Genomic DNA, 27100 nt, shown 5'->3' on the forward strand with positions numbered 1-27100 from the left:
AACAATCAGGTGGTCATCACGCATTGTCATTTCTCAGGGTGTTTTACTTTTGATTTATATGCACTGATTATAAAGCTATGGAAAAGGGGAGGAGGGGATAAACCGCATATATATACAGTGTATATATAAAGTATATTTTTTGTTTTATTGAGTAAAAAAACTCCCATTTTAAGATTTTTAAAAAATAAAGCTCAATCAATCGAGAATATTTATGCCAGTGGTTCAAAAGAGAAACATAAGAAAGGGCTCACCAGCCAGAGATTATCCAGGTTCCTGGGTGGTGGGATTGGGAACTGCATCTCTGTATGGGACTCTCAAAGATTTAGCATCTTTCTATCCACAGTGGAATATGTGTCAAGTCAATCACACACAACCAGAGCAAACCACAGGGAAGGTCCATCGCTTCAAATTAAAAGCACCATTGTGAAACCAACCGGCTGAAATCAGCTGTTATAGTCTGAAAAAATGAGGCTCTTTGTTGAATTTTCTTCAGGGAGGCTTTTATTTTGAATATTTTTGCACGGGGGCTTCAAGTGCGTCGCGGCACAGAGGACATCACACACACACACACACACACCCAGGTGGAGGCAGAGGTCAGTGGCTCTGTGGGGCACAGACACACCCGGACCCGCGGACCCGGACAGGAGGTTGATGATGGTCTGTGGACTCTGTGAGATGCTGCTGTGATCTGGGTCGGGCTGCCTGGGGGAGGATGACAAGGTAGGTGGTTTCTCTGCTGCTACAGGAAGTCACACCAGTCTTCATTCACATTTCAGACAATTTAAAGTTCTACTTCGGAGCAGTGAAGGCAACACGGGACATTACGGTCACACCATGTGGGCTCTGAATCAGGTTCATTAGCTTTTCAATTCGGCTCATGTGTATACTCTGAACAGCATCTTTAAAATGTATAAATATAAACTCCAGCTTTTATAAATGTGATGTCACACAGGACACCGCCACATCTGGGGGAGGAAGGTCGTTATAGTGGGCTATAGTGCCGAGTATCTAAAATGTTTTCCCTGTGGCTTCCACATTATTAGGTTTTCATTATGAACTAAATTCTGATTTTTATTTTATTTTGTTTTACAAGAGTGTGTTCAGACTCCTTCTCCATGTCAGAGGACAGCAGATGTCCCACACTGTCTGTGTTCATGAAGGTGCCGCATTCACAGAGATCGAGGTCTCAGGATGGCATTGGTTACAGCACAAACAATATGAACAATTGCAGGAAATCTGATTTCCTATGCTACTTTGCGCACACCAGACACATTTGAATACCATTTACCATTTAGTCTGGACATTTAGTTTTGTCTATTGCCCAAAACAGCTAAAGAAAAATAAAGTTTAAAAAAAAAAAACATTGGATAGGCTTTATGTAGTGATTCTTGTCTGAATACAAGTTAGACGTTTTAGGTTTTTCTTTTGTTGTTGTCATGTTTAAACAATTTAATCTTACAGTTTCCTGAGGTTTCTTTTATTCGTCTTTAAAAAACTGTCCTGAAGGTAGGTGAAATCATTTAAAGGGATAGTTCAACATTTTGAATTGGCCCATTCCCATAATCCCTATAGTCATAGCAGTGGGTTCATTACCTTTAATTGTCGGTGCAAGCTATTTTTAGAACGGCAGAGCAGAGCCATGAGCTGCTAAGAGCTACGCTACGGAGGCTCATGGGATTTCTTGGTTTCCCTCATCAAACTTATCAAAAACACAATCCAACAACTCCAAAACGCTCTGGTGGACAAGTTGTGACCTGCACATTCACCACGCTATGAGATAATAACACAACGTTACCAGACAGAGTTGTTTTCGAAGCAAATGCAGAGACTGCTTGCTGGAAAACCACCCTCAACAGGAACGCGCATCAGTGGTTTTGCATGTATTTACCTCTAAAACAACTCTGTCTGGTAACGTTGTGTTATTATCTCATAGCGTGGTGAATGTGCAGGTCACAACTTGTCTGCCAGAGCGTTGTGGAGTTGTTGGATTGTGTATTTGATGAGTTTGATGAGGGAAACCAAGAAATGCCATTAGTCTCCGTAGCTCTCCGCCGTTCTAAAAATATCTTACACTGACAATTAAAGGTAACGAACCTACTCCTAAAGCTATAGGGATTATGGCAATGGGCCAATTTGCCAAAATGTTGAACTATCCCTTTAAAGGAATTTCTTCTTTTTTTCATGGTGCAAAAAAAAAAAAAACAGTAACTTAAAAAGATAATTCGCAATAATTCACTTTCCTGTCAGGTCTGCCTTTTGCTTTTCATGTTTTGTTTTGTTTTGTTTTCTTCAATCAAGACAAGGACAGTAAAACACACACACACACACACACACACACACACACACACACACACACACACACAAACACACACTTAAATTAATTTGCCAGCTCAACTTTCTATCTATATAATCTTGTGAGAAGTGACAAGACTGGTGTTTTATAGCAGATGATATGATAAGTCCATTTCTGTTTTTCCCCAGCTGTATTCAACCAACTATGAAGCCTCTGATTCAAATGGCTGCGATGAGGCGAAGGTTGGCCTCTGTCTGCTCCTCCTCCTCACCTGAAGAGGAAACTACAGACCTCTATGACAGCGCTCCCATCTCTGCCTCTGATCCACTCAGTCAGCAACAACATCCCTGTGCAGCTCTGCTCTGGTAAGCTCAATTATAATAATAATCATTTTATCATTATTCATTCCAGTAATCATTACTGAATTATAAAATTGCCAATGTGAGAGTATACTTTATATTATATGATATTTTGAATTATTGATGCATTTGTGTAAAAGTAGCATCTAATAGTTGTAATTGGACTGAATAAATGAGCTTTAAAGTCAAAGAACATTTAAATATTTAAATAGACTTGGCACCAGACTAGTTAAAGCAGAAGTAGGCGATATTTTTGTGTTAATATAAGTCTTAAATAGTTCTATCTTCCGACAGCAATCATTTACATAGAGTGTTTGGACCGAAACACGGGTCTCTCAGTCACTCTGCTCTGCTCTGAGCTGAGGAGAAAACTTTTCTCGTATCCTACAAGTTTTATCCAATGAGGAGAGAGAACGGCATGAAGGGCTGTGTGTGCAGCCAAGGGATGCGCCTGAATGTGGTGACGTAGGGACATGACAGGGGCTGCTAACTCCATCGGCTGACAAGACGTTATGGTGCGTTCAAGGCAACTCGTAACTCGTGTTTTTCCGACCTGTGAAGTCATACCAGTTCGATCTGGTACGAGTTCACGGGTCGGAAGTTACGAGTGGCCGTTATAGTGACTTTCACAGGTAAAACAGGTCGGAAAAATACGAGTGGGTTGCCTGGAACGCTACAAAGTTGTAAGTCGTGACTTGATCGCTTACTTCTGCTTTAATCACTAAGACAGAGCCATAAAATGACCACAATGATACACAAAACAACCACAAAGTGGTGTAATAACAGCAAGTAGATGTGAAAGAACAGATAATTTTATAACTGTTAGAAACACTGAATAAAACAGTTTCACATGTAAAGTCACATTTCAAGTTTCAGAGCTTAGATGTCAGAGTTTAGAGCTGATCGTAGAGGTTATGATGTCATTGATAGGTGACCAATGACACTGAGAGTCACCATGAACAAAATCACAGATTTTTGTGGTTTGAGAAGTGATGGAAACATTTGTGACAACAGCTCAACAGCAAGTAGAGGAATAAAAACCATGTCCCTCTGTTCAGTTGCCACAGTGTCCAGGACTCTTTGCTGAGCTCCAACAGCAGCTTCACCAGATACAGAGGCATCCTCAACTGGATCATCATTCTCTTGGTCTGTTCTTCTTTTTTGATCTGTGGAGCTCATATTAGATATGTGTACAGGTGTTTAAAGGGATAGCTCACCCAAAATTCAAATTTCACTCATTATCTACTCACCCTCATGTCGACTAAGAGCTGTGAGTATTTTCAGAGTCCTCCGTTCCTTTTCTGAGTTACGGGGGGGTCCGCGCAGCAGTATTTGTCCATAATGGTTGTCAATGGATACCAACTTTCTTCGTCCAAAAAGACACACCAAAAAACACCCAAATACCTCCATGCTGCTCGTCTTAATGTCCCTCTTGTATTGAAGCCCCGACATGAGAAATTGTTCCGAAAAAAATAAAATATGTCTATATTTTAAGCTTGTTTGTAGCGGAAGCTCCCAGTGTCTCGGTTCACTGCTCTTCCTGTGTCAGTACAAATCTCGCGTGATTTGCAATTGCAGGAACAATTTCTCATGTCGGGGCTTCAATACAAGAGGGACATTACAGACGAGCAGTATGGAGGTATTTGGATGTTTTTTGGTGTGTCTTTTTGGACGAAGAAAGTTGGTATCCATTGACAACCAGTATATGGACAAATACTGCTGCGTGGACCCCCCGTAACTCAGAGAAGGAACGGAGGACTCTGAAAATTCTCACAGCTCTTAGTCGACATGAGGGTGAGTAGATAATGAGTGAAATTTGAATTTTGGGTGAACTATCCCTTTAAGGGCCTACTGGTTGTGTCTGGTTTTCAGGTCCTGACCCATGCTCATTTGTTCTTGGAGAATTTCATACAGTGAGTATAATGGATGAGACATATTTCTGTCTTTGACTGAATTTATTTTCACATCCTCTTGGATATGACTGTCCACATTGGTGTTACATTAACTTCTAATGGGGTTGTGGTTGTGATAGCATAGATCTTTGGATGACAGTGTTGGTTTATTATGCAGTGCATTTTAATCTTTGTTCTCTGGACAGACATGGCTTTTTGATTGACGTCAAAAAGGTCTTTCAACATGTGATGGAGGACAACTGCAACTGGCCGTGTGTCAGCCTCATCCTGGGTGAGAAGCTCAATGCAGCAAAAATGCCAGCAGCCATAAGATGAAAGAAATTAAAGGGATAGTTCACCCAAAATTCAAATTTCACTCATTATCTACTCAGCCTCATGTCAACTAAGAGCTGTGAGAATTTTCAGAGTCCTTGTTCCTTCTCTGAGTTACAGGGGGGTCCGCGCAGCAGTATTTGTCCATATAATGGTTGTCAATGGATACCAACTTTCTTCGTCCAAAAAGGCACACCAAATACCTCCATAGTGCTCGTCTGTAATGTCCGTCTTGTATTGAAGCCCCGACATGAGAAATTGTTCCGTCGGTCAGTGCAAATCACGCGAGATTTGCACTGACACAGGAAGAGCAGTGAACTGAGACACTGGGAGCTTCCGCTACAAAACAAGCTTAAAATATAGACTTATTTAATTTTTTTCGGAACAATTTCTCATGTTGGGGCTTCAATACAAGAGGGACATTACAGACGAGCAGTATGGAGGTATTTGGATGGTTTTTGGTGTGTCTTTTTGGACGAAGAAAGTTGGTATCCATTGACAACCATTACATGGACAAATACTGCTGCGCGGACCCACCCGTAACTCAGAGAAGGAACGGAGGACTCTGAAAATTCTCACAGCTCTTAGTTGACATGAGGGTGAGTAGATAATGAGTGAAATTTGAATTTTGGGTGAACTATCCCTTTAACATAATAAAGGCAGTGAATGTTCAAATATTAGTGGGTAAAACAACACACTGAGCCTGTTGTTGTGAGTAACCATATTATGTGTATGTCCTCCAGGTGCCAACATGTTTGCCATCACGGCTTTGCTCCTGGAGAGGTTTCAGGAGAAGGTGAGATGACTTCATCTTCTTTTGTCTCTTTGATCTCGACACAACTCACAGTGACTGTCACTTAACGACCAACACTTGTGTGTCCTCCATGTCTGTCAGGGTCTGCTGTCCCCCACCAACGCTCATCGTTTACATCTTGCAAATCTAGCATTGCTTCTGCTGTTTCCTGCTGCAGTCATTATACACGGGCCTATGACATCAACAGGTAACAACTACATACATGTACGTCATTGTGATATCACATTTTAAGTGTGCACATGTGATACAGTAACTAAACACAGATAGATAAACCAGACAGACTTTATTCAACCTTAGAAATGTATCAAGCATACAACCATAGTGCGACAAATCCTTAAAACATTACAACATGCCACAACAACAACAGACTACTGTGCATATGGAAACAACATACTCTACTCTCACAATAGATGACTGTATATTGAACCAGTGTTTTTTTTTTTTTTTTTTCCAATAAATCTTTATTGACAGAAATATAATCAATACAAAGGCAGTTATTATTAATGCACCTTCAAACAAACAATTGAACAACAGCCAGGGGGTAGGCTATTAAATAAATACAGAGAATAAAGAGCACAAATCATATGTTTTCATAGCTTTCTTATTATTCCAGTCACAGATACTTTGCATGTACTGTTCCGTTTCCCTTTGGAATGCCACAAACCAGGGTTTAGAGTGACTAAATTTAGCTTTGTGTGTGTGATATTTTCCCTAATATTATTATCAAGTTTATGACATACAGTTCTTTCTGTTTCTTACTTTTGACATCGTGGACACCAAAAAGTACATTGTTCCAATCTAAAGAAAAATCTGAGTCAATCTTCAATGTGATGTAACGCATTAGGCTACTTCTTTCCAGTAGGTGGCAGTAGAGTTACAGTTCCAAAACAGGTGCATCACAGTTTCAGGCTCAGACTCACACAGAGAACAATTCTCACATAAATCTTAAATTTGAACATGTTTGGCAGGGTAATATCTATGGATTAGTTTGTAAGACACTTCTCTCACTTCATTTGTAATTAGGTATTTGTATGGAAGGTTCCATATGTGGATCCAGTTCAGTCCATTAACAATATTAGACCAGTACACAACAGATGGAGTCGTGGTAATATCAGTTTGAAATAGTGATCTTATTAGATAATTCCTTTTTTTTTAGTTTTAGAAAAACACATATGCCCCACTGGTGTTAATATGGGGCCTAAGGAGGACAATTATTTAAAATAAAAAGGAAAATAAAAATATAAAGGAGGACAATGATACAATAGGAGGACAATATTGAACCAGTGTTTTTTCCAGCTTGCTGACTCTAAATGACGCTGCAGCTCTGCTTGGGATGTTTTTGTGTTTGTGTCCACCAGGTGGAGCATTCTTCTCTCTCTGGTTCTTCACCGTTCTGGGAATGAAGCTTTACTCCTATCAGGAAGCTAATCACTGGTACCGACAGGCTCACTTAACTGAAGCAGGTGTTTATTTCTCCAACATCATCCTCATGTACTAACTTCAATCCAAGTCAAAAATCAAACATCCAACATTTAATTTCACATCTGTATATTTTTAGATAAAGACCAGAATGGATCAGTCGCACAAAAAGCCCAAAATGAGCATCTCACCTACCGAGGTGAATGACTTCTCATGTTTAAGATTATGTTGGTTTCTTAACCCTTGATCATACGTGTTGGACTGGTCCTCTATGATTCTGTCTTTGACTTCTCAGATCTGTATTATTTCCTGCTTGCCCCCACTCTGTGCTACCAGAGGGATTTCCCATGTTCTCCTAAGGTTCACATCAATAAGCTACTGCACAGGCTGATGGAAATGGTGAGCTGTAATAATAAATGTAATAATTGTGTTTTATTCTGTTTAGTTAAACCAGTTAATGAATCTTTATTGATGGATTCATTGTTCAGTTATATATACTTAACAATGCCTATATTTAAAACCTATTATAATGCAATATTAAGATAATTAATTGTGGCATCTTCTATCTTTAGGTGATTGTCATCCAGATCATGGTCGGCATTGTGCAGCAGGTACAGCAGCTGCTTACGTTTTTCCTGTAATGTACCATATGTCATTGTGTACTGTCATATTTAAAGCAGAAGTAAGTGATCCGGTCGTTTTTCTAACTTCTTGTCAGCCGATGGAGTTAGCAGCCCCCGCCCTCGTCATGGATCTATTGGTCCTCGTCCCTACGTCACCACATTCACGCGCATCCCTTGGCTGCACACACAGCCCTTCATGCCGTTCTCTCTCCTCATTGGATAAAGGTTGTAGGATACAAGGAAATAAAATAAAAGTTTTCTCTTCAGATTACAGCAGAGCAGAGTGACTGACAGATGCGTGTTTCGGACCAAACACTCTATGTAAGTGATTGCCGTCGGAAGATATGCCTATTTAAGACTTGAAGAGTTCATTTGCAAAAGCAGATAACTCTTAAAAAATTCTAGAATCTTAATTTTTTATTTTTTATTTACATAAGGTGATATCAGTCAAACCAAAGTTGAGTGACTTTGAGATGTAAAAAAAACAGACATATCTCTAAAAAATAAAGTTTTATTGAAAACAACACTATGCAAAGAATAATTACAAAGCCTCAGCTCATTTTTATCAAAATGGCACTTATCTGCTTTTGCAAATGAACTCTTCACTTATATTAACACAAATATTCTGCTTACTTCTGCTTTAAGTATTGTGGTATATTGTGTGTGTAGTGTTACAGTGTAGTATATTAGAGTATTTTACTGTATATCATTGTCTTCAGGTGTGGAAACGTGAAAATGAAATGTCTAAAAACAATTTATCAGACAGTTTGTCAAATTGTCCACTGCTTTGGTTTATGACCAACCAGAAAACTTAAGACACTCCCAGCATCTACAGCTGTGCTTTGTCCTGATGTGCTAATTAGGAAATTTTAGTACGCTAAGATGCTAAACCCAGAGCGTGAACATGGTAAACATTATACCTGCTAAACATAAATAAGTTAACACAATCAGTGTTGCATACTGACATGTAAACACAGCCTCCCAGTGCTGTTAGCGTGGCTGTAAACAGTCTTGTTAACTGTGGGAACTGACGGTGCTGTTCATCGTGACTGTGTCCTCTGTGTTTGTCCCCTCAGTGGATCGAGCCCATCTTCCAGAGATCAGAAAACTCTTTCTCTGTGAGTGAAACACAGAACCTTTAATAAGTGAGCATTCATTCATCCACTCATTCATTCACCTTTATTTATTCAGGGAGGGCCAAGTGAGAGCAAGCTCTCTTTTCCACCGATTACAACAATTGAAGCAATACAATTCACAATAAAATGAATATACATGCAATACAATAATATACAAAAAACAATCATTTTAAATGGTAGGCTACATGCACATTCAGAATGCACAAAGTCAATGAGAATATAAGGAAAAGCTCACGTGTACACTAATTAGTTCTTGTTCACAGAGTATGGATATTACTATGAGGGTGGAGCACCTGGTGGGACTGGTGGTGAGTGATTTTAACATTACACTTTCTTGACATTTAGTTTAGTTTAGTTTATTTATTTATGTCATTCATTTATCGAGCATAAAAACTAAAAATAAAATAAAACTCATTAAAAATTTTTTTTTAAAAACAATGACAATACTGTAACTCTTGAATGAAAGGGGGCAGAAAGAAGCAAACTTATATTGTCTACCCCTTGTTACAAAGAATTAATTCACAAATTAGATAATACCTACATCCAAGCAAAGAAGAAATGGAAGTAGAAGAAGAAAAACACCAACATACAACGTTTACAACAAAAAATGGCATAAAATAAATTGAGATTAGGTTGGGTATTTTTACTTCAGTGAAAGTACTGCAGTACTTGATTTTACAAATACCTGATGACTCTGAAACAACTTTTTAGTCAGAGGTAGTCAGAAGTTTGGTGGTGATGAACACACCAGACATTTAAATATAAATAATCGTAATTTTTAAATGTTTGAAACACAGACCTCAGATCAGACTGTGGATCTTCTGCCTCATCTCTATCAGAGCATCATTAGGGTACTGACAGAGATTGTGCTGTGTTGATGATGCCAACACGTTTTCTCATCAGGCTCCGACACATTTCCTCTGGCTGCTCTTCTTCTTCTTGAATCACTCCTTCCTGAACTTCTGCGCAGAACTCCTACGGTTCGGGGATCGACATTTTTACGGAGACTGGTGGTCAGTCGCACAAATCACTTTCCGTGTATTGTGTTGCTGCGTAAGCAGAATCACTGGCTCACTGTGGTTCATGTTTTATTAACAGGAATGCTACAACTCTCATCACTTTCTGGAGGAACTGGAATATTCCTTTCCAGAAATGGTGTCAGAGGTATTTTGTTCAGTTTTCACTCAGATGACATGAATTCTAAATGATTAAGTTGTTGTTACTCTCTCCTCTGACGTGTCTTTGCTCCCGATGTGCTTATTTTGTATGAAGACATGTTTACACACAGCTGGCAGTAGAGAATGTACCTTCATCACGAGCAGAGTTACTGGTCTTCCTGATGTCTGCAGCTGTTTGTGAGGTACAGCACCGATACCTGGATCTACCTGTATTAGCCTAAATGCACTGAGGAAGAAGCAAAGTTTTCTTTTTCAGTTCAGTTTTCTTTGGTTAACCGTCTTTTAAAGCTTTGTATAGTTCAAGATTTTAACTACCCTTTTCATTATTTTGGTTTCACAATGAGAGCCGCTCTCATAAACCATTACTGACAATCCAGCTGCTTAAGAACCAGAGCAATGATTATCTATCACATTTATCAGGTGAACACAAAAATGACTCCAAATGAATGTTAATAATACTCCATGTCTGATGGAGTTCACACGATGATCACATAAACATGCATTAATCAGTGTTGTGCCAATTCACACTTAAGTTTATACAGATGATAATGAACTAGTTCACTCTCACCAGAGTGAATGATATTCACGTTTACATTCATTATTTGTATTAATTCAGTTTGGCATTCACAAATAACATGGACATAGGCCTATAATGAAACATGCATGCCCAAGACTGTTACTAATGCATTTCCTATAATGCTCATGTTTTGTGCTGTTGAGCTAAAAGCTTGGTTCCTGCAGGTTTCAGCTTTAGTTGACCTTTTGCAGGCATCACTTGCATTAGAAATATAGAAAGAAGAGCTAACCAGTATGCATAGAGGAACAATTACAGCAGCTACAGTAAGAACTCGTGAGATGAACACAGGTTCACTGGAGTAATCATTAACAATTGTCAAACCTAGGCTTTAAGTTACATTTTTTGCTGTCACATAAGTGGATAATTTGTCTGCTCGATATTATTGGATATTCTTTAAATTAATGCAGAATGCGAGTATAAGCAGCTCTTACTGTGTGACAAATCAGTGACAAATCAGTGCAGTGATGAATGGTGATACATTTGTTACAATTCAACTGTATAATTTTGATCATGTCAGCCTAATTAGAAGATAACGGCACAGTACTGATCTGCCGGGATGTTTTTTTTTCTCCCTCTCTTCTACACAGTATATGATTGCACTGCCTTTGCACAGCTGTCGTCTGTGGATCTTTCTTTTCATGGTGTTGGAGGTGAGAACATTATCTTGTTTTTTTTGTTTTTTTACATGAATCCATTAGCAAAATTATGAATTAAAGGGAAATGACATGACAACACTTTGGTTTAATTTATCCTATTGGTTATAAAACCATGGGAACATGACTAAAATAATTAAATGGAGCAAGAAAAACAAACAGGATGTAAACAAGCCAGAGGGTAAACATTATGAGGTAGGTTAAAGATGACAGGCAGTCAACATCCACCTCAGTTTATAGACTGATTTTATTGTTTAATGAGGGATTATTACCACCATGGATGTTATCACTTTCAGTCTGACCTCAGTTTGACATGTTGGTTTGTTTAAAAAGGTGGTGGTAATGAGTCACAGGACAACGACTAGTCAGATGATCAAGATGACTTATGATCAGGTGACTTATTACCACTACTTTTTGTTATGACTGATAAAACTCATGGCTTCAGTAATATAAATGAGACCTATGTTGTGATACACCGTATTTTTCCTCTGAGAAATCGGGACATAGATATAAACAAGTGTATCCACAAAACCAAATCCCATAAAGTGGCGATATGGGTCCAGGTGGGCGGGGCTTGGTGACTGCTTTGTTGTTACATCACAAAGTCACAGAAGTCCTGACAGCTGGGTTAAAGGTTCAGTTTCTGAATACTGTTCCCTGTAAGCTGAGGCTTTGATACTTTAACTTAGACCTTATCTATAATTACTAAACAAGTAGTTCCAACCAAGCAATCTGATTGGTCAACAAGACATTTAGAACATGCTCAAATCAGCATGACAGCAGGCCTAACTCATCACTAAACATATTACTCCGCCATGTCATGTTGTTTTATCCATCTCCATGGTAACCATCCATGGATTCTTATTTTTATTATTTTAGAAACGTTATGTTACTCGTGAAAATAAATCACAAACTAAATCAACCTCCTGTACAGTTTCTCCTTTCAGATGCCAAACTCAAATTTTAGAATAACCATTTTCTAGTGAATATGCTGTAAACTGCCCCGTTTTAGCCGAGAGGCTGTTCCCTTCCGTATGTGTAGCCTACAGTCAGAGAGACACTAACGTTAGTTGTAACCGTGGTGAAAATAAAATATGGCCTGGCGCTGAATATTTCATTGGATAAAATGGAAGATACCTCTATGTTTCTCTCTCTCTCTCTCTTTGCAACTTTTGGGCTTTTCAATAATCTGGAGTAATCGAAATGTTTGGCTTTCCCCATCAGCCGTGTCGGTGACCCGGTATTGATTTAGTTCAGGAAAGTCCGGGACCGTGATAAAACATTAACATCAGCTCAGAGTTCATCATCTGGGACTAGAAAATCCTTTCTGTTGCTAGGTCGTTACTAAGGGATTATTTGCTGTAGAGATAAACTAGGTTCCATTACACATAGGAGTCTACTGACAGTGCTCAAATTTCGCTCACGCTTCCCGTTTCCATGGGAATACTGACCGCATCACTGTCGTGCTCAAATGACCTTAAAGCACACCCTCTCGGGTAATATTACTTAATCCAACTACACATGGACATCTACCTTTTTATATGAAGCTTTAATATAAACATTTACCTTTGTACTGCATGGAGCTTTAATTTAAACAACAATCTTTCAATCTGTAGACCTTTAATGTTAATATTTACCTTTTGCCTGTATGGATCTTTAAATCGCCTTGCTTTTTCTTTAACAAACACTGTGTCTTCTCTTTGTAGCTCTTGGTTGCAGTTTTCCTCGGAGACTATTTCCAGGGAAACTATGGCAACGGTTTGGTGTGGCTGTGCCTTTTGCTTGGCCCGCCGCTGGCTGTGATCACCTACTTTCACGACTACTACATCAGCTTCCACATCATCCCCACAACCGATATCAGGCCACCGTCTTCCCAGCAGAGTTTGCCTGCATCCTCAATGACCATGGAAAAATGTCTGAAATGAATAGAAATGTAGATAGGCTACTTTATTGATCCCAAAGGAAATGAGGAACTGCAATCATGAGCAACAGACCAAGAGAATACAAATGTCATCCTAAACTCATGTCTGTGCTTGTCTGATCTGGGGAAACTTTGAAATTACTCAACAACATGTGCTGTACGTACTGTATATGCAATACTCTATTAATGTACCTACTGCCTTGCATATTATGCAACTATATTTCTGCATCATAACATATCTAAAAGATAAAATGCAATAAACAACAGTTTTTTAATAGTCTGTAGACTTTGTACATCCCATTCCTGTCGAATGAATGACTCATGAACAGGCAGGATGCAGCAGTCAGCCAATTGGTTAGTCAGGAAAGGCTTCAGTGATGATTACTGTTAGAAGATAAGGTTGCTGCTTATGCATCGCTGTGCCAACATGTGGTTAAGAGGCCCGAGTTTATCCAGGTTTACTGTAAGTTTCATGGACACGATCCCATCAGGAAATACAGGGGAAGATTGTACCTCATGGTCCAATGAGTCCAAGTGTGGAAACATTTTAAGCGTGTCAATCTGCCAAGGAAAGTTTATATGGGTTTATTGTCCGGTCTCTTGATTCCCCTATTATTTTTATGTTTTATGTTATTACAAATAGCGACACAAATCGACCTTCATAATTAAACAAAACAATAATTTGACTTTTCATCATTAGATAACTTAGATACAGAAGACTGTTATTGAAGTGTTAAAGTTACTTATCAGATCTCAGTGTCTGTAGCCTACCGGAAAACATGATGATCACTGTAATAGTCTGGCCCAGCTGAACACAATGACTCCAGATTGCTTGTATAATGCTGGTTGGATTAACCCTCTGCTGTCAGTACAGTCTGAATCTGCCATGGGCATTATCATGCAGAAAATATGCGCTCATTTGTCAGTTTATTAGGTACACCGACTTGAATAAATAAATAAACAAACACATCCTTATACAACCACCTATTAGTGAATCCTCCTTCATGGGTTCAATACTGTTTTTGTTGGAACTGTGTTAAAGAAAGCTATACTGATGGATGTGGAGCCTGTAGTTTGTGGTGCCAATTAACTGCAATGTGCCACGAGGTGATAACTATTACTTTGTCAAACACACCCCAATCAATGAAGGTACAGATAACAGTGCGTTGGCCCTGAGAGCTCAATGCACTGGAACTTAAAATGTGCAAAGCAACAAACACACTTAAATACTTTTCCTGGAAGAGATCATAGATCCCAGATGTGATGTCACTTTCTCCTTTCAATTCTTCCAGGTTACAGTACCGTGAAGCAGCAGTTCTCAGCAGCAATATCTGATTTTACCTGTAACCTTGGTTTCCCATCACGTCCCTATGGCAACGGTGAAACGGAAAGGCACATTGTGTAATATATGTCTATTTAATTATTATCTTGAATGAGTCAGAATCTGAATACTATGGAACATTAATTGTGCAAATTGAGTTTCTGTATTTAGACAAACTACTTTTAACTAATTTAATGTAGATGTAGATGTAGAAGAATTGAATGTAATGTTTTAGCAGGGGACAGTGCGAGAGAGAAGGGGAAGAGGAAGAGAGTGGGCTGTGGGGAAATGGGAAGCAGGTAGACAAAACTACAGTTCATGCACACTTGAAGAGTAAAAGAAAAACAATTAAACAACGGTCAGGCTGATTGTATCATGGAGGGTTGTGATGGATTGTCCCTGTGAGTTATGTTGTCACTTCTTCACTTCAGGTAAAGGATGGCACCTGGGTAAAGCATGCATGAGGAGTAATAGAAATGTCATCAGCACACCCACTCAGCTCAATCATCATGACACTATCAAGGTTTTATACTGGGGAGCTGGCAGGGTGAAGTCCATTTAATGTCCATGTGTAACAGCACCTGTTAAAATTGATATCAGTCTTCTCACATAACATTTAGTAAAAAACATAGGCTACTTCCCAACATGTAAAACTATCCTCCAACAACTCCAGAGCACTCTTGTTTGCATATTGTAGCTTGTAGACCATATGTGCTAGGCACTGGGTGCAGGACACTAAACAACATTACTGATTCTTTTATTCTTTTTTTTTCTCCACATGTGAGAAACATCATAAAACCTCTGTAACTACTTCTGCCATCAGCTTCATAAAATAAACTGCAAAGAGGACAAGGTTGCAGTTAGTTCCCCTTCTAAATAACAAATTCCAGTACGTAACAGTTTACAATAAGCTCAGACAATGAGACACTACAACTTTCATGACTAACGTAGTCTGGTGTTACAGGATGCAATATGTGCTAGGCTATTAACAGTGATTCAGCAGTTACTCACATACATTTCAGTAAATTCTGTCACACGCCCACAACTATGTTCTCTGCTGTGGGCTGCACTGTGTCTTGGTGGTTAGCAGTGTGTCTCACAAAAGGGTCTTTCATTCGGTGGATTTTTCCATATTTCCCCTGTGTCTGAGAGCATTTTCCCCAGTGCCATGGTTTCTTCCCACAGTCCAAACTCACACAACTCAGGTGAACTGACATATTGATTGTTCAAGAAATACTGGATTGTAATGTAGGTTTGCTTAGTGTTTGGCATTCCTGTTTTGACACCTATTCATTCTGTTAAATTCCTTGCTTTAATATTGATATTGTAAATATTGCTTGCTGCGTATTTTTCATTATATTATATTATTACATGTTTTTATACATTTAATATGCTGGGGACAGAAATGGCACTCTTTTGGTGGAATCGCCCGCATATGGCGGGGTGTTACTTGATTTATCTGTTTATTTATTTATTTTATTTGAAAATAAAAAAATGGCATTATGAAGTGATTATTTTAATCATTATTTATGACCCACAATCCTTTGTGGATCTAAAAAAAAAACAAAAAACAAAAAAAAACCTACCTTGGGTCACGTGGTTTTGTCACTGAGGCGGAAATGAAAGTTCGTTAGCGACAGCGGCGGAGCACAGCTGAAAAAGGTATGAGGAAGATTACAATTAAACCTCATTTTCCAGAGTGTCAATGGGCATGACTTGTTCTGACATGAACAACGCAAGTGTCAATGTAGCTCAGCGTGGTGTCGGCTGATTAGAAGAGGTTTTATCAGCATGTCCTTTGACGAGATCCCCCTGCGATGTTTGGTTGCTAACTGTTAGCTCCCTTACGTCAAGCTAGCTGCAGTTAGCCGCAGCAGACCGGACGTGTGTCGACGTTACCTTTAAACAAAACCAGGGGAAGGACGGCGCGTGAGGGGGAGAGGTGTTGTTTTATGTGTTGATATATTCGTTAAGTAAAAATAGGTGTCAGTTTTAGCGTGTGGTTTCTCCTCTGCACCGGGCAATTAACACATTTAAACACGTCTGCTGAGTTTTAGTTTGGAAAAACTGACCGGAAGTACCGGCGTTGTCTCGACGCGGCTTGACAGTGATGCACACAAATACCTTGATCATCTTCCGTGTTTGTGTTTTGTGCGCAGCAGCCAAGGGTATTTAAATTCAGGTGGACGATACAGCGAGTGTAGCAGGCTGCCGGACCCATCTGGTTCTGGTCCATAAGAAGTTCCCAGTGAGCTGCGGACCTGGCTGAGGCTGCGTGGTGGTTTAGCAGCTTGACTCGAGAGCTGGACGGACGATGCTGTGCGCTTCTATTGTCATGGCTTTAACACGTCTGCCTGCAGCCCTGTAGACGAACCCCAGGTGGCCACTTGGTTAATACAGCACTTAACTACTCGTTATGATTATGACCTGGTCACATCTGGCCACGCATGACCGTGTTTTGGTCGCTCTCAGGCTGAGATGCCAACAGCAGTCACCTTGGTGCTGCAGCAAGAGACGGTATAGACTGATAACATGAGGAGGAGAAGGAGGATCCCCTTTACCGAGCAGCTATAGGGTTAAGATCTGTTTTTGATCCAAGCACTGAAGATCAGTGTGAACAGTAGTTTTATATAGGTATATATTAGCTGTGTAGTGTCCTTTTGCATATACAGCTCTCTGTGAATTGAGTGCAGCAGACGACACCTCTGACTTTGCTCAAGGTGATGTTGATAGGCTGTGATGTGATGAGAGGCTGTAACATAACAAGGGGGACAAGTCTCTGCTGCTGTTGTAATGTTCTCTGTCTGGTTGCCAGATATGACCTGTCATACACCGTGTGTTTGTACGGTTTGTTTTGAATGTTGTGATGTAGCGAGAGTTTGTTGTAATATGGTGTGGTTGTGGTTGTTTCAGAGCTGTGATGTCATGGCAGCTGCCAGTGTGAGCAGACCCGCCGGTTCCCAGACCACTGAAAAGTCTCAGTTGATCTTGAAAGGTAATTATCTCCTTTTTCCCCCCAGTCATCCCATACAGATTTGAATATACTGTCATAAATAATAGTGACACAGCATCGCCATCCGAGAGGAAAACAAGACAGAATTTCCCTAAAACTTAATGTGCAATCATTTGTGTACATTGAATCCCACGAATAGTCTCCAGATGAGTGAATGCATTGTGTTGAGTTTCTATTCTGCGCCCCTCTTTTCTTCACCTGGCCATTTCTACACAAGAGGCAGCGAGATTTCACCTGTGCAAATGTGTCCATCCATCCACCATAACATGAAAATACCTTCTCTGTATCATGCATAGTGGGTCAAGCTGACATATCCCACTTAGCTTGAACTAAGGCTCTTTTAAAACAAAAATGATCCCAATCAAGACAATGGTTTTAGCTCAAGTATTAGAAGAAATTCTTCATCCAGGCTAAAATGCTGTACACCGAGCATGCACAAGCCTGGGTAAACAGGAGGTAGCTTGTCTACTTTGCAGTTGATTAGTCACACAAAATACTGAAAATGAAGAACAAAGTAGTATTAATATGCAGAATTTAACTGTACAACAGCTGGTAGCAAAGACAACAGCTCTATGATGCTTGATCTGTCATGTTGTGTACCACTGGTAGTTGAATCTGGGACTCAATCAGGGAGCGACAGTGGGTGTGTAAGTCAGCTTTTTCATTAGGACACATGAGACTGTTTGTTTGCTGTTCATTTATGTATACAGCACTTTGGCATCCACTGCGTTGTGTTTTAAACACCACCTATCATTGTTTAAAGCAGAAGTAAGCGATCCGGTGGTTTTGGCTAACTTCTTGTCAGCCGATGGAGTTAGCAGTCCCCGCCCTCGTCCCTACGTCACCACATTCACGCGCATCCCTTGGCTGCACACACAGAGAGGACCGCCCCTTTATGTCGTTCTCTCTCCTCATTGGATAAAGGTTGTAGGATACAAGGAAAGTTTTCTCCTCGGCTTACAGCAGAGCAGAGTGACTGACAGACCCGTGTTTCAGACCAAACACTCTATGTAAGTGATTGCTGTCGGAAGATACAACTATTTAAGACTTATATTAACACAAACATTCCGCTTACTTCTGCTTTAACTCACTAAAAGACATTTATAGCCAGTTGTTATTCTGTCTGTATTTAAACAGGACCCCCCCCCCCCCCCCCCCCCCACCCAAGTTTAATCTACTCAAACCAGATTTCTTCTTTTTCTTATCACCTACACCAGCCTGAAATGTTTGAAAGGACTTGTATTTGCAAAAAAAATCATACGCAGAAATGTTCGACCCAGGATGCTCATGAGAGGTCATGGGGTTATCAACCTCTCACGTACGTATGGTGTCATGCAGCTCAGGTAGCTCACAGCTCAACTTCTCAGATAAAATACCCTCTAACTCACTGCAGTAATGTCATATTATCCAGCAATGGCTCCGTCTTTAAATGTTTAAAGACTGTCAGCCTGTGTGACATTTGCATGGCAGTACAGCTTAGTTTCCAAGTCGACAGCCACATTAATAGGTTAGGGTCAGCTCACACACAGGTCACAGGTCACACAGCTCATTGCTTCTCTGTATCATTTTGACATCTCATGTATTTTTCACACATGATGCATATGGCTCCCAAATTAACATGCATTGAAAGTCATATATCAAGCTCATGCCAGCACCATTAGATCAGACCATTTCCACTGCATCATGTATTTGTTTTTACCATTTTAACATCTGCATGTGGAGGCCACATGTATTATATAGTTATGGCAGAAACCCCGGATAGGCTATAATTATATTGTGTCAATAATTTAACAGGATTAGAGCAGTATTTTTCCAGGGTGTTCTCGCTCTGTCTGTGTGTGTGGGTCTTTCCCTGAATGAGGGGAAATTAAGTTAAGAAGGTTTCCAATGAAAAGAAATCAAACATTTGATCACTGATGTCCTTTATCTGAGGCAGAGCTGGCACTAACAGCTGGACGCACAGCAGCTCAGCTCACATGAGCCTCAGTCTGTCTGGAGCAGCATAACCGTGTTGACATTGCAGCTTCTCTCCCCTGCCAGCCAATTTTCAGAATACTTTCAGTTATGTCACTTAAAGTTTTGCCTGTATTGAAACAGTATGCAGTCACCACAGATCAGATTTAGTAACAGGTGATCTATATGGGGTGGGGAGGGGGGTCTTTATCAGTTCAGTTCAGTACGAGGGGATATGCAGATTTGGTGATGGTGATGTTGGCGTATCCTCTTTGGCCATTATTTTTTCAAAATAATTCTCATTAGTATTAATTTGCAGTATGTGATGTTGCCACCTGACCCTAGCGACAAATCTAGCCACTTTTGGAGTCAATCTTGTCGGTCTTCCATAGGAGTGAGTTGCCAGCAAGGGTTAAAGTAGAATGATTAGGGATGGTGCTCCGTCATCTTTGATTATTGAGAAAAATAAATGAGTGTCTGAAAGGAGAGTGAGGCAGATGAGCAAGAGCAGAGCCCCTCCTAGCAGATCGTTACGTAAGGCGATGTCCTTTTAACTTCATTGTTACATAAGAAATGTCGCCCGCTGATGCAGGAACATGTAAGAAACTCTACATTATAAATGCATCAGGTTATTCTAAAGACCAGCTTTACATGTGATTAATGAGCAGAATCGCTCGTCGGCTGGCAGCGTATTGCTCACATGACACAGAGAGGGACACCGCCTTACTGTCTGAAGCTCGCTCATCAACAGAAACAAAAAAGACATTTTAAAGAAAACGTCCTTTATTATATACAGTATATATTCTGAGTTCAGTGTAGTAAAATACAACAGAGAGATATTAGTATGCACAGACACACTGACAGTACAGGTGAAGAGCTAAAACTAGCTGAAACTAGACTGAAACCAGCTGATACTAACCTAAGAAGACCGGCTGATACTGGACTGAGACCAGCAATAACTGGACTGAATGTAAATATGAAATTATCAGTTTTCTGTCCGCAACAGTTTTCAATGACACCTTTGATTTTATACATTGACCAGCCTGACAGATGCATGAAATGTCACGTATAGTTTTATCATCTGCAGTTCACTTCAGCTTGGGTCACTCCTTTAGTCCTATAGTAGTATTATTCTTTAGCAGCTACTTTAGAAACCAAACACTACAGACAGAGTGAATGTTGGACATAAAAACACAACAACTCAAAACATGTTAATGTTGGTTTGGCTCAATGTGGAACAGCAAATCTTTGCTAACAAGTTTGCCATCTCAACTAGATGTGTGTAATATGTGATAATTAGCCCGTGTTGTTAAGAACTTGATCCCACTGCCCCCAAAACGCACACATTTGCTTCGTCAGGTCTTCTCTCCACACACAAACCCTGTGAGTTGATTCTCAATCCCTTTATTTGGACCATTGCACTTTTTTGCTGCATCATTTTGTCAGCAGATTAATGCAGCATGTAAACTTCTTTGAACTGAGTCTCTCTTTTTCTCTGCTGCTCTGGTATTACTTTTAAACAGGAGGTCATGTGGTTAACTCTCCAGCTTAGTGAGGGAGCACTACAGTTTTATAACTGAGCCATGTTTGAGAATGAGATGCACACTTTTATTTCTCTGACTCAGTGAAAATCTGATCTGATCTTAGATGATGAACAAAGACTTGAGTACAGAAAAACTCGGGTGCAACATAAAGCCTTAATGACTTAAAGGGATAGTTCAACATTTTGGCAAATTGGCCCATTGCCATAATCCCTATAGTCATAGCAGTAGGTTTGTTACCTTTATTTGTCGGTGCAAGCTATTTTTAGACCGGCGGAGCGGAGCGGTGAGCTGCTCAGAGCTACACTATGGAGGCTAATGGGATTTCTTGGTTTCCCTCATCAAACTCATCAAATACAAAATCCCAAAACTCTAAAACGCTTTTGTGGACAAGATGTGAGCTGCACATTCACCATGCTATGAGATAATAATGGAACGTTACAAAATGGAGCCGTTTTCGAGGTAAATACAGGGTAAATACAGAGTCTGCTTGCTGAAAATCTGTCCCTGAAGGCAACGCGCATCAGCGGTTTTGCATGAATTTACCTCTAAAACAACTCTGTCTCGTAATGTTCCGTTATTATCTCATAGCGTGGTGAATGTGCAGGTCACAACTTGTCCACCAGAGCGTTTTTGAGTTGTTGGGTTGTGTATTTGATGAGTTTGATGAGGGAAACCAAGAAACTCCCTTAGCCTCCATAGCATAGCATGGGCCAATTTGCCAAAATGTTGAACTATCCCTTTAAGGAGACAATATGTTATCTTGTCAGTCGTAGACTCATAGGTGGATATTAATAAGAGTAAACAAAATAATGCTTAGTGTTTAAGAGAGACAAAGCAGTAAGGTCATGACAAGTTGTTGTCTGACTCCACCCTCTATTTTCTGCCCACAACAACAACACATCTCCACAGAGCATGTTGCTGATACTCTACTCTCTTTGCAGATACTTTGTTCAGTATTATAATAAGAGATATGGGTAAACATTTTAATGAAATGACACCCATGATATATTTTAGTGAATTCAGCTACATTAGATTCAAAAAGTCTTTAGGCACTTCACTTTGCTCACATTTGTCACGTTGCCATTTTAAGCTAAAATCACCCTAAGCTCTGGACTAGGGTTGCAAAATTCCAGGAATTTTCAAAGGGAATTTATGGGAATATATGGGAGTAAACGGGAATAAATCCGAAATTTACAAAATTTACGGTTGGCCCTTAACAGGGAACTTAAATATAGTTGGGGGAAATATATTGTAGAATAATATTGGCTAAAACAACCAGATTTAATGCAAGTACACTTGAATATCTATGCTATTCCTCAATCACATGCACACAGCACACTGCTTGCTTTTTTTTATTTGGTAATATTTTACTCAACATTCATCATGTTTTTGTTGTTCAGTAAAAGAATTGATTGTTCATACAAGAATTAAAAGTTGATAAAGTTCTACTCACAAATGAATCAGTTGAAATGTTTTTTAATTGTATTATTTTGCATGATGTCTGCTTATGACAAAACAAAATATTTGCATTTATGTTTGGATATGATACAGTTTGTTTAAATTACCCCCAATTTCCAGTTAATTTCCATAAATTCCCAATAATTCCCAGTAATTCCCATAATTCCCAAGGAAAGTTTCCAATTTGGAATATTTCTAAAATTCCCCAGTTTAACTTCCCATGGAAAGTTTCTGGAAATATTCCGGAAATTTACTGGAAATTTTCCACCCTTTTGCAACCCTACTCTGGACTGACTATTTTACTCCTTCACCGCTGATTGTTTCATCTCTGACTCATCTTCTGATCTGATCCCACTGCAGCCACTCTCTCCACCCCTCTGACCTCCTCTCACTCTGTCCAAACCTACTCTTCATTCTTCACTTCCTGGTGTTTTTCCTCTTCTCAGTGTCACATCCTTCTCCTCTTCACAAATGAGTCACATTGCGTTTTGCCAAATGTTTCTGACTTAAGAGATTTTGTCAGCACAGATCCTCTAATATCTCAGCTGTGGAACAAATACAGCCTGAAGCCTGTTTCTCAGCCAAACCTCCATCCTGAGAAGCGCTGCCAGGCTGTGTGTTTGCAATCCGACCAATCACCTCTCACATCACTGACGCGCGTTGTAACAAGTTTCTCAGCCCGACTGAGCACGGTTACCGCTGAGATGCTTTAAAGGGATAGTTCACCCAAAATTCAAATTTCACTCATTATCTACTCACCCTCATGTCGACTAAGAGCTGTGAGAATTTTCAGAGTCCTCCGTGCCTTCTCTGAGTTACGGGGGGGGGGGTCCGCGCAGCAGTATTTGTCCATATAATGGTTGTCAATGGATACCAACTTTCTTCATCCAAAAAAACACACCAAAAAACATCCAAATACCTCCATACTGCTCGTCTGTAATGTCCCTCTTGTATTGAAGCCCCGACATGAGAAATTGTTCCGCCGGTCAGTGCAGTGACACAGGAAGAGCAGTGAACTGAGACACTGGGAGCTTCCGCTACAAACAAGCTTAAAATATAGACTTATTTAATTGTTTTCGGAACAATTTCTAATGTTGGGGCTTCAATACAAAAAAAATGTTTTCTCACAGCTCTTAGTTGACATGAGGGTGAGTAGATAATGAGTGAAATTTCAATTTTGGGTGAACTATCCCTTTAATGCAGAAACATGTTTTATAAAAAGTTTCATGAACAAGCCGGAGGTTTCGTCACATTTTATTGCACACAAGGGAACTATGACCTAGTAGTTGCACAAGTTGTTTTATGCAGGTAGTTCTAGTCCAGCTGATGGGGAAGCAGAATCGCAGCATAAACAAACCAAGCAGAACCAGTGACGGTTATGAAAATCCTGGAAAAGCACTGTCCTTACACTGTGTTTTCAGCTGCTATGTTTTTTCTTACAACATTGCAGCCTCATTGTGACCATACAGTTATTTTCCTCCACCCCGTCCCGTGTTGTCTGTGAAAATGGGACCACGGATGTGGTTTTTATGTCCACTAGAGGGCACTGTTTATATTTCTCTCTTTGCTTGCCCTGCCAATTTGTGCCCCAAATCCATACAACATACAGTATTCATTACAGGCACCTTATGAGGATGTAATGTCTTCACATGGGATAAGTGGCAACAGGAGGTTCATTCAAAACAGTGTATGCACTGTGAAAACTTGCAATTCACAAAGGAAATGAACACACAGCGAGAAAAAAAAGCAGAAACTAACAGTGAACTGTAGTGAAACAGATCCAGGAGCAGCTAAAAAAAAGAAGCTTTGTCTGTTGTGAAAAAGGCAGTGACATTTTAGATTTGCAGTTTGATTTTCAACTTTTAAAGTATTTAATGATTTCCTGCTGTTGCATAAAACCTCCAAATATGTCGATCTGTTGTCTCCTCACTGTGGTGACAGTGATGCTGCCACAGACAAAAATCACTTTCACAAATTTTGACTGAAAACACTTTTGGGTCCATGAACTGTCAAAACTGTAATAAGAAACGCTTGAATCCCTGTGAGAAGTTGCTAATATGTCTGTATGTTAAATGGTCCTATTGACTCATTGAGTCATGTCAGTGAGACAGAAGAATCCTGCCTCTATCAGAGATACAGAAACCATTACACATGCTTTCATTTCTTCAAGATTAGGTCATTGTAACAGTCTCCTAACAGAAAACAATTCATCGACTATAAATAGTACAAAATGCAGCAGCCAGTCTACAAACAAGGACTAAGAGAAGAGATCACATGACCCCCATCCCTCCAAATACATTTCTTTATTATTGTAGGGCTGCAGCCACAGTCATGGTGGTTTTTGTTGTTGTTTGTTTTACTTCATTAGACATAAATATGAATAATAAACACATGTATTAATATATAAAATTACTGACTCATTAACTGGTCAAATAAATTAATAAATTATTCAGCTACACTCAAATAATGGATAAATCAAATGTGTTGTTTTTCAAGCAGTGATGGATCTTATCTTTGTTTTACATATTGCCTTGATGTGAGGATTTGACACTTGTTTCTGTTCATCTATCTCATCTTCTAATCTGGATTTTGGCAGCATATTGAAAAAGACAATTATAACATGTTACAATCATTAAAGAGAAATTCAGGACAAGACGAAAATAGCGAAATAACGGCAACACAAAAGACTTCATTTACACAAAATATTCTCTTCCATAATTTGACACATGCAACATGCCTTTTGTTCTGTACATTTTAACACATTTGTCAAGTCCAACATGATTTGTAAATAAATGAATAAACCAGTAACACGCAATGTCCACTTTAGACACATGATCTATTAAATAATCTATTAATGATATACTGTAGTTCCCTAGATGTTGTTTCTCCTCATCCTCATGACATGCGCAGCATAGCTGTTGTTTTGTCAGCCATGTTGAATGTTGGGGTTTTTATCTGCACTCACATTTATTTGCAACTTCAGCAAAAACAAGAATTTGGCTGTTAAACACCTTCCCACAGTCTAGACCACTGTATGTGAGATGATTAACTCTGCTCCCAACTTCATGATTTTGTCCTGAACTAGTGTCCACAAAGAACATATTTACTGCCTCTGATGTATTCCTTCATAGCTGATTGCCTTCGTGTGTTTTTTTGTGTGTGTGTGTGCGCAGTGGTTTCAGCGAAGCCTCAGTCTCCCAAGCTGCCAAACCGCCACTCTCGACTCAGCTCCTTTGTGGAGGTGACTGCCGATGGTCTGAGCAGTGAAACCAAAAAAACAGGCAAACGCAGTGGACATCTCGAGCTGCAGTGGAATGAAGACCTCACCCTGTGAGAGCACCAGCACCCACACACTCACTTTTACACTTTACAATTTGTAAACTTTCGTAAACAATTTTGTTGAACCTAGAAGTTGAAATCATGGTTCCTACACCAACCTGACTGACATCTAACATCAGACTAACCTGTAGTCATGACTGCACCAACACCACAGACCAGTCTGAGATACTGTGGTGATGTTGTGCCCAGACCATAAGTTGATTATGTGTGTGTTTGTGTGTCACAGTAATGTAACGCCTCAGAGTCATCTGGATCTGAAGCTGTGGAGCTGCCACACCCTGAGGAAGGAGCTACTGGGCAGCGCCACCATAGACCTGTTGGACACACTGCGCACACACGATGGCAAGAGTAAGGACACACACACACACACACACACACCATTATCTTAATAAGATACAACCTAGCTTATACACAATTTCTGAACAAATGGAATGAAAACAAGTGATAAGGGTGAATTTATAGCACATGAATAGAAAAGTTTCCATAATTCATGTCCAAAATTGGCAGAGAAGCAAAGTAATGAATAAGATGAGGGTGCAAAAGAAAAGAAGACAGAGTGGATCCCTGTTGTTCTTTCTAAAGAACCACAATCCTGGATGATTAACAAAAAGCATGAATATAAAGCCAAGTGTCAGAGCAGGATCTGGCTTATGTCCGTGTTTTCTTCAAGCCTCTGAAGACGACGTCTGTCCTCACAGAACCCTGGGCGCTTTTTGCAAATTCAGGAAGTTCATCACCAGTACGCTGGAGCAGTTCAGTGCAGACAAACACTCAGGGTTACAGCACATTTTGTGCGGGTTTCTCCTAAATGCAACATTGACAGCTGGCACACAACGCACCATGTTAACGGTGTCAGTGTATCTTATATACTGTACAGAAACAGGAGTGAAGCCTCCATTATTTCCACACAACAGAGACTGTGGCATTGGTCCACTTCAAATAAAAAATCAGAAATAGAGTAACTCTGTATTTTCTGGCCAATAGTGGAGCAGAAATAAAAAAACTTGAATTTTTTTGTTGTTGTACTAGATCATTGGGAAGACTGGGGATGTCTGTAACAATGGTCAGTTGTTAACATTTAAGACTGAAACAGACATGTTCTGTATGTGTTGCAGAGAAAACAACTGCACCATTTAAAAGCAGACACATGTAACTAGTTTGCATTTAATTTTGAATGCGGTGGCTTCAAAGATACAGTCATCTCTGGTCTCCCCGAAAGTCGACCTCAAATCTGAGCATATGAGAATATTAGAACGATGTGCCACTACAATGAT

At 39.8% G+C, this 27100-nt stretch overlaps 2 protein-coding genes across 3 annotated transcripts in view; both read left to right on the plus strand.

The window, feature by feature from the left end:
* Positions 1-620: 620 nt before the first annotated feature.
* Positions 621-13202, plus strand: LOC310987278 (diacylglycerol O-acyltransferase 1-like; the record flags this gene model as incomplete). Its single annotated transcript, XM_083973468.1, has 18 exons — positions 621-720; positions 2482-2658; positions 3711-3798; positions 4525-4565; positions 4751-4836; positions 5621-5673; positions 5773-5878; positions 7050-7154; positions 7250-7309; positions 7406-7509; positions 7683-7721; positions 8810-8851; positions 9133-9177; positions 9773-9882; positions 9968-10033; positions 10142-10229; positions 11212-11274; positions 12984-13202. Exons 1-18 carry the CDS (start codon positions 713-715, stop codon positions 13200-13202), a joined length of 1500 nt encoding a protein of 499 aa, XP_083829594.1. The 5' UTR covers positions 621-712.
* Positions 13203-16115: 2913 nt separating this feature from the next.
* Positions 16116-27100, plus strand: part of wwp2 (WW domain containing E3 ubiquitin protein ligase 2) — a 64194-nt gene continuing 53209 nt past the window's right edge. For both annotated transcript variants that reach the window (XM_083974526.1, XM_083974527.1), the window contains exons 1-4: positions 16116-16181; positions 17433-17514; positions 25661-25817; positions 26053-26174. In XM_083974526.1, coding sequence (XP_083830652.1) covers positions 17445-17514; positions 25661-25817; positions 26053-26174 — 349 coding nt within the window. In that variant the 5' untranslated portion in view covers positions 16116-16181; positions 17433-17444. The remainder of the gene's footprint in view (positions 16182-17432; positions 17515-25660; positions 25818-26052; positions 26175-27100) is intronic.

Source organism: Trachurus trachurus (genome assembly GCF_905171665.1).
Source record: "Trachurus trachurus genome assembly, chromosome: 6".
Lineage (NCBI taxonomy): Eukaryota > Metazoa > Chordata > Actinopteri > Carangiformes > Carangidae > Trachurus > Trachurus trachurus.